We start from the raw sequence: 15,000 nt of genomic DNA, 5'->3' as shown, positions 1-15,000 counted from the left end.
ACGATTCCAAAATTTTCCTCAATTCCAATACAATTACTGATTCTGTTTGAAACTCCTAATGCCGATACATATACTGATTCCGATTGTTTTAAAATTTCTAAATATTTAATTAGAGGTTTGATGCTTCTAAAAAATGTTCAAAGTCTATTATATTCCTGTGTAATGCCCGTACATACATTTGCAGAACGAAAAAAATACATTTTAGGGAGACGAGGTGTACATTACAAGAGTATATATTTCTAAATATTTTTCTGAAATGTTTGCCTTGTAATTCTCTCTACCACCCATAGCAATGGCCAACGACTCTTTATCTGAGAGTCCATCTTTCAAACTCCTTAGCCTAACGTTCACAGGGAACATGAGTTGGAACAATTACATTGAAGGCATTGCCAGGGCCGCTGCAAGAAAGGTGGGCTCTCTCTACCGTGCTAGAAAACTACTAACACCCGAAAGTATCCTGTACCTCTATAAGGTCACCATTCGCCCATGTATGGAGTATTGCTGCCACATCTGGGCTGGTGCATCTGCTGCTTGTCTCTCGCTCCTTGACAAGGTTCAAAAGAGAGTCGCAAACCTGATAGGCCCTGAACTGGCATCTAAGCTTCAGCCTCTGTCCCATCGACGAAATGTTGCATCCCTCTGCCTTTTCTACAAGTATTTTAGTGGTGAATGCTCTGACAAACTGCAATCACTTGTGCCCCCACTACGTGAGCACCCTCGACAAACCCGACAGGCTGCTAAATCCCACCCCCACACTGTAGAGATCCCTAGATGTAAAAGATCTTTTTACTCCAATAGTTTCTTCCCCAGAATCGCTAGACTCTGGAATTCCATTCCAGGTCCCTGCTTCCCTAACTGTACTGACATGCAGAAGTTCAAGTGTAACGTGAACCGACATCTTGCTGCCCAAATCCCTACATAGTACCCCAGTAGTTGTTGCCCCGGATAGTAGCCCCCTACACCAAAGTGGCAATTTGCCTTGTTCGGGGTGAAAATGTAATAAAAAAAAAAAAAAAAAAATTGATTGAAAATTGTGAGACAGGTTTTTTTTTTCTTTCAAAATAAAGCTGATTTGGATTTGTTCGTTAATGCTATTCGAAATCTTCATAATCGATTAAAAAGAATCGATGATTGGTATGCAAAATAAGAAAACAGGGGTAAAATAGTTAACAAAACCCCTCCCCATATAAAGAATGGATTTCTGCATTATACTGTTACTATTTAGAAAAAAAAAAAAATTCTTAACATTGTTGAATCTGTTGTTTAGCAGGGGAGGGGTCATATTTAGAAAAGATATATGTTGGGTCTGCACAAAATAATTAACAAGAACATGGAAAGTAAAGGTATAACAATAATATATTAGGATATACTTCAGTTGGAGATATTCTGGCAGGTGGCGAATTGCATGTCTTACTGGAGGCAACATAGGCGTCTTGCCTATTTGGCGGTCATTGCAGAACTCTCCCGGTATTGGTGATTGATACCTTTATATATCTCACTCACCCACCTATGTTAAGTAGTGGGCGTCTCCACAATAATATACAACGGGGGACTCAAAACAGGGGATGATAATGATATTTATATATATTTACATCACAACAAATGATGCGTTCCCAGCGCTCTCCGGCCAAAAACAGACACGAAACAACTTGTAGAAAAATAAATGTCTTTATTCCTTTTTTCAAAATGCTGCAACTACTAAAATTCATTATTCGCGTATAGCACGAGAAACTTAGCGACGACGTGGAATAGAGAGGGTGGCGGTTGACAGTGGTCGGTGGACAATCGAGCAGTGTCCCAACAACCGGGCGCATGTCTGTCTTTTCTCCTTCTGCCTCTTACAAGCTACCTGCTTTGTTTATATCAGTCTCGAGTTCCCCAATGCATCTGCAATGTCAACGACTTTAACCTGTGACCCCATCAATGAGTACATCCGGCCTCCGCTACCATTGACAATCCAACACATGCAGGCGTTTCTGCACAATGCACTTTGTGACACGACGGCTGTGACAATTCTTGGGGACTTCATATTATTGGAGCTGGGACATTTATACCAGAGCTGAGAGAGATGCGAATTGATTTGTACAGTTCTTGTTAACACAGAGGAGGGGAGATACATTACGCGAGGAGGGAGTTATAAAAAGTTCATTAAAGGTGATGACAAAACACATTCATCTTTTCAGTTGTAAGGACGACACAAAGACAACCAGTTATATTAAATGATTTTATTCATTTGTCGGCCGATTGATGATGTTAGAAATTCACACTCGTATAGCTACATGGTCTCTCTTGCACATCTTTTTTTTTTTTTTTTTACATGCGGTTCACCACTTATCAAGACCCGAAGGCCACTCAGAGATAAGGGTTATTGCGTGTACAGTAATCAATGAGATAGTATTGTAGTAATCATTAGTATTGGGGGTTTTGATAGAGTGTCTTACTTAAAGGGGTGGTTTGTCAGGAGTTTGTTTATGTTGGACTTGAAGACGTCCAAGTTGTAGTCAGGTGGGAAACAGGCAAGCGGCAGAGAGTTCTACTGGCGTGCAGTTCTAAGAAAGAAGCTTTGCTCATGGAATCTACGTTTGGACTTAGGCACAGATAAAGAGTGGGGAAAATTATTGACAGTAGTTTCAGTCAGATGGGTGTTTCTCGTGAAAGATTGGCGAGGAGGGATCAGAGATTGGAGTTCAGACGAGTAGCTGCCATGGAAATAGCGATAAAACAAAGACAGGTTTGCAACGTCTCTTCTGTGAGAGAGAGGTTGCAGGGAAGAGAAAAGGGCATCCCCCTCTAAACCACGAAGTCTATTTTGTACTCTGTCAAGGCAGGATAGGCTGTTTTTAGCAGCTCCTGCCCAGATGTGGCAGCAGTACTCAATCCTTGGACGTACTTGGCTTTTATATAGATAGAGAATTGCATCAGTAGTGAGATATCTTCTGGAGCGGTAGAAGGATCCCACCATTTTCCCAGCATCCCTGGCAACAGATTTGATGTACGTATTCCATTTTAGATCAGGAGTAAAGGTCAAACCCAGAAGCTTGTCAAAACATGGAGCCTCTCCAAGACGAGAGCCATCCATTTCAATTGATGCCAGATGGGGATCAGAGCGTTGATGATGTAAAGATAGAAGCTTGGTTTTGGATGCATTAAAAGTGACCAGCCACCTCTTCCCCCATTGTACCACGCGCTCAAGATCAGAGGAAAGAGAATTAGAAAGAACTTTGTCATTTATGGCCTTTGATGTGTTGCCATAGATGGTCGTGTCATCAGCATAGATGTCAACGAATGATTTAAGTATGTGTTTTGGGAGATCATTGATGTAGATCAGGAAGAGAGTTGGACCCAGGATTGACTCCTGAGGGGCTCCAGCATTAATACTGTGGGCCTCTGATTTCTGCCCATTAACCACTACTCTTATTAACCTATCGGAGAGAAATTATTTAATGATTGAGAAAACATGTCCAGTAATACCATAGCTGGAAATCTTGTGAAGTAGGCCCTTATGCCATACCTTATCGAAGGCCTTCGATATGTCAAGAGCAATTTCCCTGGAAAGGAAACCTTTGTCAAGAGATTCACTAGTCTATGTGATATAACCGTTAGCACATCTTCTGTAGATCTTGCAGACCGGAAACCATATTGCATGTCACTAAGAAGGTTGTTTCTGCTGAGGTGGTTGACTACTTCTTTATTCAATATGGATTCCAACAACTTACTCATGACACACAGGAGACTTATTGGTCTATACTGAGAGGGAGATGACTTTTCACCTGAATTCTTAAATACAGGGCATACTGATGAGGTTTTCCAGGGTGTTGGAAAGCACTTCTCCTTAAGGCAACGCTTAAACAGTTTTGTAAGTATGGGGGCAAGTTCTGGTTGGAGCTTTTTTAGCACTTTAACTGGAATGTCATCAGGGCCAGTTGCTTTACTGGAATCAAGGTTCTTGATTAGCTTGACGACCTCACGCACAGATATTTGTATGTTGCTTAGTGTGTTGTCTGTTATAGGAGGAAATACAGGGAGTTGATGGTCATTGTCGCATAGGGTAGAATTAGCTGCAAAGTTCTTGGCAAATAGTCTGGCCTTGTCTGATGCTGACGAGATGACCTCAGGTCCATTGATGATAGTTGGGATAGAACGCACACTTCTGTTCAAGATCCTGTTTGCTATTTGCCAGAACTGGTGTGAACCAAGCAGCTGCTCAGCTACTTTGGATTTAACAGACTGAACATATAGCTCTCTTGCATGTTTTATTACTCTTTTACAGTGGTTGCTGACAGTCCATCAAGCAGCTTTAGTCTCAGTACATCTATTACGTTGGTAGCTATGGAAAAAGTGATTTCTGTGCGCGATGGCAGCAGCACATTCAGGGAAGAACCATGGCTGGCTGTTAGGTTTTTGTTGGAATTTTTTCGATGGTATGAATCGGTCTATGCCTATAATTAACCATTCGGTCAGGTCTGATACTATAGAGGACACATCCTTTTTAAACATGGAATGCAGAGGTAGGTCAGATATGAATGTACGGAAGCTACCCCAGTCAGCCATAGAGTATCGATATACAGTACGGTGGAGAATGAAATACAATTTGTGGCAAAATTTCAGGAAAAACTAATGGACCAATATCTGGCAATAGTCCAGACTAACGGACGCACGGATGCCACTGAAAACATAGGTCCCTCTTCGATAAATTAGGGGACTAAAATATATATTTCTCCTTACCTGCATATTCTGTTTTGCATTGAAATGAGGTTCTCCCTCATCAAGAGGGGAAAGATTACATTCGCCTTCGAATGAAGAAATACAGACAAGATGGATGAAGAAACAATTTCTTTAATACAAAACACATCCATTTCATAATCTACACAACTGACGTGCTCAAAGTTCATTAAAGGTGATGATAAAACATATTCACCTTTTCAGGTTGGCTTCCTCTACCGTGCTAGAAAACTACTTACGCCTGACAGTATCCTGTATCTCTATAAGGCCACTATTCGCCCATGTATGGAGTACTGTTGTCATATCTGGGCTGGTGCATCTACTGCTTGTCTCTCACTCCTGGACAGGGTTCAAAAGAGAGTCGCCAACCTGATAGGTCCTGAACTGTCATCTAGGCTTCAGCCTCTGTTCCATCGACGAGATGTTGCATCCCTCTGCCTGTTCTACAAATACTTTAATGGTGAATGCTCTGACGAACTGCAAACACTTGTACCTCCCCAACGTAACTACCCTCGATAAACCTGACAAGCTAGTAAGTCTCTTTCCTTTACAGTAGAGATCCCTAGGTGCAAGAACGCCTTTTACTCCAATAGTTTCTTCCCCAGAACTGAAGGTCTTTGGAACTCCCTTCCGGGATTCTGCTTTCCCAACTGTACTGATATGCAGAAGTTCAAGTGTAAGGTTAACAAACATCTTTTTACTCATCTCCCTTCATAATGGCCCTGCTAATTAAGTCCCTGATAGTAGCCCCCTGCTTCAAAGTGGCACTGTGCCTTGTTTGGGGTGAAAATTGAATAAAAAAAAAAAAAAAAAAACTATCCTAATTTCGAACCCTCAACAATATATTGAGAAACTCCTTTGTTTTTGACGTCAGAGGCCTGCTGTCAATCAACGTGACTTTATCGCATTTCAATTCACCCGTGCCCTTGCACACCTCTGATAAACAAAAGAAATCCGTAAATCAAATTGTATCATTAACCTATTTTTAATTTATAAACTCGCATTGTCCATTCTTTTAACTGACATATTTAATATCTAGTTGTTTATAAAAGAATTAACAATGGACTGCATTCCTAGGATTTCAATTTCCATTATCTTTTAATATTTGCCTACAGGGTTCGATTCTAGCCTTTTCCTAATATCATTTTCAATTATTTAGTCTGCCTTCTTACATGAGAATGGGACAGCCCTTCTAATATAACAAATCATTCTACTGTCCCATGCGCAATGGAGAAAGGCAGATAGTGCTTGTTTGGAATAATAACGAAAATCGAAAAATTGAATTTCAACTAAAAGCAACGTTATCTATTAACTGTCATGTTCAAATTAGTAACGCATCCAAAAATTATGAAAAATCATTAGATCTTTCATAGATACCACAATCTATGGTGACACTTCAAAAGCCAGCAATGACCAAGATCTTTCTGATTCTCTCTCTTCCTATCTGGAAAACTTAGTGCAATGGGGAAAAAGGTGGCTGGTTATTTTTAATTCATCGAAAACCAAGCTTCTCTTATCATAATTGCTTTGACTCCCATCATGCACCAATTGAAATGAATGGCTCTCATCTTGATAACCCACTATGTTCTGACAAGCTTCTGGGATTGACTTTCACTCCTGGTTTGAAAAGGAACACATACATCAAATCTGTTGCCAATATCGTTGGGAAAATGGTTGGATCATTCTATCGCTCCAGAATGTATCTTACTGCCGATGCGATCCTCTATCTGTATAAGAGCCAAAAACGTCATAAGATGGAATACCGTTGCTACATCCTGTCAGGAGCTGCTTGGTGTACTCTAGCTTGCCTTGATAAAGTTCAACCCCGACTTCGAAACCTCGTAGATTATGCCCTTTTCTCTTCCGTGCAACCTCTTTCACACAGAAGAGACGTTGCGAGCCTGTCTCTGCTCTATCATTATTTTCATAGCAAGTGCTCGTCTGAGCTCTAATCTATGGTCACCCCTTGCCAAACTTTCATAAAAATCATTCGACTAGCTACAACTGCTATCAACAATTTTCTCCACTTTCTCTCGATGCCTAAGCCTAAATACAGATTCCATGAACAAAGTTTCTTTTCTAAAACTGCCTGCCTGTGGAACACTGTTCCATTCGCCTACTTTCTGGCCGATTACAATATGGTAGCCATCAAGTTCAATGTAAACAAATTTTTGTTGAACCGTCTCCAAAACCGTAAACAAATTCTACCCAATCTTCACCATTAACGATTACTACAATACCACCTTACATTCATTAACCCTTATCCTCGAGTGGCCTGCGAGCCTTGATAAGTGGTGACTCCCTTGTAAAAAACCCCAAAAACAAAAGAAACGATAAAGTATAAAATTAATTATTAAAGAAAATTGTTTTTGAAAAAATTTACTGACATAATAAACACTAGTTCTTTTGGTAGCAGGGGAGGTAACTGCATGATGTCAGGGGAGATAACTCCAGTAATAGCAGATCATTGGATCATGAAAGTAAATGGTTTATGCAATAATGTAGTAATATTTTAGTAATTTCTACATGACAGTTAAGTGAGTGATAACTAGAGCCGTGACAACAGCATATTTTTTTTAATTGTTTTGACTCTCACGTATATATCCATTATATGTTTTTTTTTTTTTTTATATAAGGTGATGTGATTCTCGATTGATTAACTGTGCCTAACTCTGTTGGATATATACTCGAGAGTCAAAACAATGAAAAGAACATTCTGTTCTCACAACCCTAGTAATAATATTACTTTGAGTTGAAATTAATTTTTTCAATTTTTTTATTATTATACCGAACAAGCACCAGGCAGAGTTAGACACAAGATCAGTTTTTAATATGGTAAAAATCCAGTTTCCCAAAATTAGTTACTTTGAATGGGGAAGAAAAAAAAAAAAAAATTCCTCAGTCTAGAAGGATTTTATTTTTACTAATGGAGGACAGAAAAGATGAAGTGTCGTATCAGACAAAGTTTTTACAGGTGTCAGCATCATCTAACATAAGCGATCTATGGTCACCCATCGGATTCTGACTAAGCCCTACGTGGCTTAACTTCAATGATCTAGTAAGAATTGATCTATAAACGTGGTTATTTGTTAAACTATTAAGTTTTTCATTTATAAGCAATTTTTTTGTTATTAAATTTCCATCATAATTTTTTGTTGTTTAAATTAATGTAAGGGAAGCAACTCCTGCTATGCCCAAAATATGAATTCAATTCAGCTTTTTTCTTTCTTCAAAGTTTTTTTAATTATAACAACGACTGTAATTTATTGTTCTTGATATTCATAAACGATCTTCCTGATGAAATTTTGTCCGAGATGAGTATATTTGCTGATTGATTGCCTACAGAGAGAGCTTGAATGCTTAGGAGAGAACTTGAATGCTTAAGAAAGAACTTGAATGCTAAAGAAAGAACTTGAATGCTAAAGAAAGAACTTGAATGCTAAAGAAAGAACTTGAATGTTAAAGAAAGAACTTGAATGTTTAAGAAAGAACTTAAATGCTAAAGAAAGAACTTGAATGCTAAAGAAAGAACTTGAATGCTAAAGAAAGAACTTGAATGTTTAAGAGAGAACTTGAATGTTTAAGAAAGAACTTGAATGCTAAAGAAAGAACTTGAATGCTTAAGAAAGAACTTGAATGCTAAAGAAAGAACTTGAATGTTTAAGAGAGAACTTGAATGCTAAAGAAAGAACTTGAATGCCTACTAGACACTATCCTCGAGTGTCTAAGGTCTCTCTGTACAGGGGTTTGTCAGGACAACCTGGCATGAGGATACATTCCCATGCAAGTAAACTCTGACTAAGCATTCAAAATTATTCATGACACAAGTAAAATCTCTTACACACGTTTTACACACATGTTAACATGTAGACACACGGGGCCCAAACGTTGTAGACTCAGTCGCAAAGAAGGCAAAGAATAGGAAAGAGGAAAAAAATTCAACTCCTGTTTCAGGTTTTTAAGAAAAGACCTTTATTCCTCATTCTCCAGCTGAGCATGACTTCTCCTTACGACTGTGACGTCATCCATATCTCTGACGTGATCATCTTCTCTAACATGATCTCTCTCTCCTTTTTATAGTCTTTTCCTTTTTTTCTGACCATGACGTCATTTTGCACATGGCTCGTATTTGCATATAGCTGCCATATGCACCTTTACAAAGAATGATGCACCTTCTCCAAGTGGTGTTACCTCAAGAAATAGCACGAAGCTGGATATTCCACCAGACAAGAGGAATTCTTATCCTGGAATCCAGTAAGGCCAAGAGACCAAAAGAAAGGTCTTGAATTGAAAACCATGTTTAAATCGAGAGAGCTTTTTAAAATTCTAACCATTCCTTTGAGTGCAATTTTTTTGTATTTCTCTTGCACTTGGGTCACCAGGTATATTCGCCAGGCAATTTTTAAAATTCTTTTTTCATGACTCCGGTTGCATTTAAAATTACTAGAATGATAGATATCTTCTTGAAGATTCCAGTTTCTTTTCATATCGTAACCCTTATCCTCGAATTGCCTCTAGGCCTTGATAAGTGGTGATTCCCTTGTAAAAAAAAAATGTAGGTTCTAAGAAATCAAGGGACCTCAATTCCTAGGTCTAACACTTGATTTCTATATGAGATACGTAGATGTTTGAATATTGCATTAAAGTTCTTTACGTCTCAAACGTTGAGTAAAGAAATTAAAAACATTAATTTTCCTCTCTTCAATTTGCCAGTTAACTACGTTTTAGCGGGGTTTTTTTTGTTTTCGTCTTTTAGCCTTACCAATTTCAGGACAAGATTTCATTTTGAATTGATAGCCATGTTTAATTTCAAAAGGGTTTCCAATGGGTAACTGATCTGTACAAGTCTTGGAGATGAAAAAGAGTTTTCAGTGGGTAGCTAATCTATACAAGTCCTGAAAGTTAAAGAGTTTTCAGTGGGTAGCTAATCTGTACAAGTCCTGAAAATTAAAGAGTTTTCAGTGGGTAGCTAATCTGTATAAGTCCTAGAGATAAAAAAAAAAGTTTCTGATAGGTAGCTAATCTGTACAAGTCCTGAAAATTAAAGAGTTTTCAGTGGGTAGCTAATCTGTATAAGTCCTGAAAGTTAAAGAGTTTTCAGTGGGTAGCTAATCTGTACAAGTCCTAGAGATAAAAAAAAAGTTTCTGATAGGTAGCTAATCTGTACAAGTCCTGAAAATTAAAGAGTTTTCAGTGGGTAGCTAATCTGTACAAGTCCTGAAAATTAAAGAGTTTTCAGTGGGTAGCTAATCTGTATAAGTCCTAGAGATAAAAAAAAGTTTCTGATAGGTAGTTAATCTATACGTCCTGAAAGTTAAAGAGTTTTCAGTGGGTAGCTAATCTGTACAAGTCCTGGAGATAAAAAAAAAAAAAGTTTCTGATAGGTAGCTAATCTATACAAGTCCTGAAAGTTAAAGAGTTTTCGGTGAGTAGCTAATCTGTATAAGTCTTGGATTTTAAAATTTTGCAAGCAAAGAGCAAAGATCTTTCTCGTGTAGACACAATAAATTAGTTGCAGTAATTCTAAAATATCCAATATTTTTATAGAGCAATTCCAGTTTCTGATTGGTTGCTAGCAGAATGTCACTATATTTGATTGGTCAGATCTTATCGCCAGTTACCTTACATTTTCTTCAATCGTACCCCATTACTATTTCAAAAATCTTACAACATAGTCCGATGGAGTATCAAGCTTTGTGCCGCTACTATTGCACTCCTCGAATAAGCCAGTGTGGAGTAGCTATACTGAGAGATCTTATTTGTGTTTGTTATTTGGAATATTTTGTCAACTAGCAGGTAATGTATCTTCATAGCACGTTGTCCTGACGAACCCTTGTACAGAGAAACCTTAGACAATCGAGGATGTCTAGTAGGCATTCAAGTTTTCTCCGGTAGGCATTCATGGTTTCTCAAATTCTTTGTCAGGTTAGTCTGATTTTTTTTTTTTTTTTTTTTTTTTGTGAATATTAAAAGTTTTGAGAATATTTTAAAGCTTAAAGTTTTTTTTTTTCATTGCAGAGTTTTTTTTTTTTTTTTTTTTTTTTTTTTTACAAAGGCGTCACCACATTATCAAGGCCCAGAGGCCACTCAAGGATAAGGGTTAAAGAGTGTACAGTAGAAATTGGTCAATATAGTAATCATTAGTAATGAAAATTCGGTAAATTTGATAACTTATATGGAACGGCTCATCAAGAACTTATTTACTTTAGACTTGAACACAACCATATTGTAGTCAGCCGGAAAGCAGGAAAACGGAAGACAATTCCACAGGCGGGCAGTTCTAAGAAAGAAGCTTTGTTCATGGAATCTACGTTTAGGTTTAGGCACAGATAAAGAGTGGGGGGGGATTATTGATAGTGTTTACAGCTAGACGAGTGTTTCTTGTGAAAGTTTGGCGAGGGGGGACCATAGATTGAAGCTCAGTTGAACACCTTCCATGAAAATAACGATACATCAGAGACAAACTCGCAACATCTGTTCTGTGAGATAGAGGTTGCAAGGAGGAGAAAAGGACATCTCCTACGAGGCTACGAAGTCTATTTTGAACTCTATCAAGTTGCGGCACATTAATAAAGAGCCCTTTTGGGGAGCCTCAGCTCCCCACATTTAGGGCCTTATACCCGACTCGTTTTGTCCTCAGATGGAGACAAGTATATTTTAACATGTGATTTTATAAACATGGCGACTTTAGGGCGTGCCAATCAGATTTCATCTTATCAGATGTTTATAAAATCTTGGTCGTGTCAAACTAGACCAGGTAGACATGTGCAAAAGGTTAACCTTACTTGGCCAACACAAAGGATTGAAGAAACAAAATAACAATATCTCAGTCTCTTTGGTAATCAGTTGGACTCTCGACTTTGTCAAAAATGGACGGGCTGCATACCAGCTCAATGATTGGAGTTTTAAAAATGCTTTTGCAAGGCTCCATGTCTTGGCAAGCTTCTAGGACTGTCCTTCACCTCTGATCTGAAATGAAACACATACATCAAATCTGTTGCTAAGGTTGCTGGAAAGATGGTTGGATCATTCTACTGCTCCAGTACGTATCTCACTGTCGATGCAATCCTTCATCTGTATCAGAGCCAAGCACATCATAAAATGCAGTACTTTTGTCACATCTTTTTTTTTTTTTTTTTTCACACAGTGGTCACCACTTATCAAGGCCCGGAAGCCACTCAGGGATAAGGGTTATTGCAAGTACATTACGTTAGTGTGGAGATTTGATGAAGTGTTTACTTAAGGGGGCGGTTCATTAGGAATTTGTTAACGTTGGACTTGAAGACATCCAAGTTGTAGTCAGGTGGGAAGCAGGCAGACGGAACAGAGTTCCACAGGCATGCAGTTCTAAGAAAGAAGCTTTGTTCATGGAATCCACGTTTTGATTTAGGCACAGATATAGAGTGGGGGAAATTTTTCACAGTGGATTCAGCTAGACGGGTGTTTTTCATGAAAAATTGGCGAGGGGAGACCAGAGATTGGAGTTCAGACGAGCACCTGCCATGGAAATAACGATAAAACAAGAAAAGACTCGCAACGTCTCTTCTGTGGGAGAGAGGTTGCAGGGTAGAGAAAAGGGCATCCCCCACTAAGCCACGAAGTCTATTTTGTACTCTGTCAAGGCAGGATAGGCTGTTTTTAGCAGCTCCTGCCCAGATGTGGCAGCAGTATTCCATCCTTGGACGTACTTGTCTTTTATATAGGTAAACAATTGCATCAGTAGTGAGATATCTTCTGGAGCGGTAGAAGGATCCGGGCAGGAGCTGTTCAGTATGCCCTATCTTGCCTTGATAGAGTTTAAAACCGGCTTTGAAATCTAGTCGGTGATTTCCTTTTCTCTTCCTTGCAACCTCTTTCCCACAGAAAAGACATTGTGAGCCTATCTTTGCTCTATCGTTATTTTCATGACAAGTGCTCGTCTGAGCTCCAATCTATGGTCCACCCCTTGTCAAACTGTCATAAAAACCAGTCGACTAGCTACAACCACTATCAACAATTCCCCCCCACTGCCTATCTGTGTCTAAATCTAAATGCAAGTTCCATGAACAAAGTATTTTTTTTCCTAGAACTGCCCTCCTGTGAAACACTGTTCCACTAGCCTGCTTCCCTGCCGATTATAACATGGTAGCCTTCAAGTTCAATGTAAACAAGTTCTTGTTGAGCCGTCCTCTTAAATAATCCAAATTCTACCGAATCTACACCATTATACCTTACATCCTCGAGTGGCCTTCAGGCCTTGATAAGTGGTGACCCTCAAGTTAAAAGAAAAGTTACTCAATCGAAAAAGAAGCAAGTTAATTAATAAATTAACAAGTGAAGCATGCATGGTCCCCCGTGAATGCACAGTGAACGACGCATAAAAAAATGACTAAGTTCAGCATTTGTATCCTCCCCCATTTAGCCCCAAAAGTCCCCAGGGGACGTCAAATCCTGATCAAAATGAAAAAACGGTGCAGTTTTAGGCCTTAACATACATAAATTTGAGTTCTGCACCATGCAAAAACAGAAATGACTAAGAAAAAATAAAAAATTAAAAAAAAATTTAAAAAAATTAAAAATAATAAAAATAAAAACAAATTAAAAATATGAAAAATAAATAAAAAATAAAAAAAAAAATTTAAATTAAAAATATGAAAAATAAAAACAAAATTTTTTAAATTAAAAATATGAAAAATAAAAACAAAATTTAAAATAAAAAATAAAAAAAAAAATATAAAAAACAAAAAACAAAAAAAAAAAAAACAGAAACAATATCGTAATACTGATAATACTGGTTAAATCATATTTTTAAGAAAGGGGAGGTGTCTTACCTGAAATAACGATACAAGAATCTTTGGTATACCGTTTCATGGTCTTGTACGCACTGTCAGCCACAGCAAATATGTGCGGGGGTCGTTCATAAATTTCTCGACCTTTGTACGCAGCAACATAATTCTCTCCGTAGATATCGACTGGTTTGTAGGGGTTCAGGGAAATGATCACCTCGCCTATGTAAGTGTAGACTTTGTTCTTTTGGAACCTGAAATCAAGGAAAGAAATTGTATCAACTTTTGGCGAACATGAACATGGTAGGTCGAAACAAGAAAGAATTTAATTTATTCATTTATTGAAATGACTATTATTCTCATCTTTCTTAGTTGTTGTTTCACGACGTTTCGGCCAACTATTCCTCTGGCCTTCGTCAGGTGGTTACTACGACGGGATAGAAACTCTGAATCTCCTAACTGCATTCTCAGCAATTGCTGCCTTCCATTGTTGTTTTTCGTCTCACCTAAAATATGAAATATGTTGACGATTTATTAATTTATTTATTTATTGTGGTCTATTATCCTTATTTTTCTTAGATGTTCTTTCACGGCGTTTCAGCCAACTATTCCTCTGGCCTTCGTCAGGTGGTAACCATAACGGGATAGGAACTCCGAATCTCCTAACTGCATTCTCAGAAATCACTGCCTTCTGTAGTTGTTGTTGTCTCATCACGTTTTGGCCGGCTTTGGGTAGGATTGAAACTGCTATCTTCAAACAATTCTCACCTGGAGCGGTAGAGATTCAATGTCTCTATCAACTGCACCACAGCAACAACAACTAAGAAAGATGAGAATAATAGTTCACAATAAATCAATAAATTAATATAAATAATACTCATCTCAATAATGAATTCCAATTAAAAAAATATATATAAGTATCTGTTAGTTATCTCTCTATTTCTGTATCTATCCGTCTTGAGAGATGAACGGGAGATGAATGTGAAGAATGTTGAAAGACTGTCAAATTATGATAAAATTGTTTCAGAGATGGGTATATTTGCCGATGACACCACTCTCTATAACAGATATGAGGGGAAAACAAATGAACACATATCCAAGGAAATGGCAGAAACACTAGAAGATGACCTCCAATCCGTAGTGGAATAGGGACAAAAATGGTTGGTCACATTCAATGCTGCTAAGACTAAGCTTGTTTCCTTCAATAACTACAAGAAACCTTCTCTACCACCAATAACAATGGCCAAGAACACATTACCTGAAAGTACTTCTTTTAAACTCCTCGACCTAACGTTTTCAGGGAATATGAACTGGAATAGATACATTGAGAGCATTGCCAAGGCTGCTGCAAGGAAGGTTGGCTCCCTCTACCGTGCTAGAAAACTACTTACGCCTGACAGTATCCTATACCTCTATAAGGCCACCATTCGCCCATGTATGGAGTATTGTTGTCACATCTGGGCTGGTGCATCTGCTGCTTGTCTCTCGCTCCTGGACAGGGTTCAAAAGAGAG

The 15,000-nt window shown here is 38.3% G+C and overlaps 1 protein-coding gene across 1 annotated transcript in view; it reads right to left on the bottom strand.

Annotated features, from left to right (window-relative positions):
- Positions 1-15,000, bottom strand: part of LOC145263605 (unconventional myosin-Id-like) — a 461,413-nt gene that overhangs the window by 337,579 nt on the left and 108,834 nt on the right. The window contains exon 2 of the mRNA XM_080120445.1: positions 13,533-13,741. Within this exon, the coding sequence (XP_079976571.1) occupies positions 13,533-13,741 (209 nt within the window). The remainder of the gene's footprint in view (positions 1-13,532; positions 13,742-15,000) is intronic.

This window comes from Euprymna scolopes, chromosome 39, assembly GCF_053919585.1.
Source record: "Euprymna scolopes isolate OS-2025 chromosome 39, ASM5391958v1, whole genome shotgun sequence".
In the NCBI taxonomy this organism is placed as follows: domain Eukaryota; kingdom Metazoa; phylum Mollusca; class Cephalopoda; order Sepiida; family Sepiolidae; genus Euprymna; species Euprymna scolopes.
This window is presented reverse-complemented; position numbering and strand designations above follow the sequence as displayed.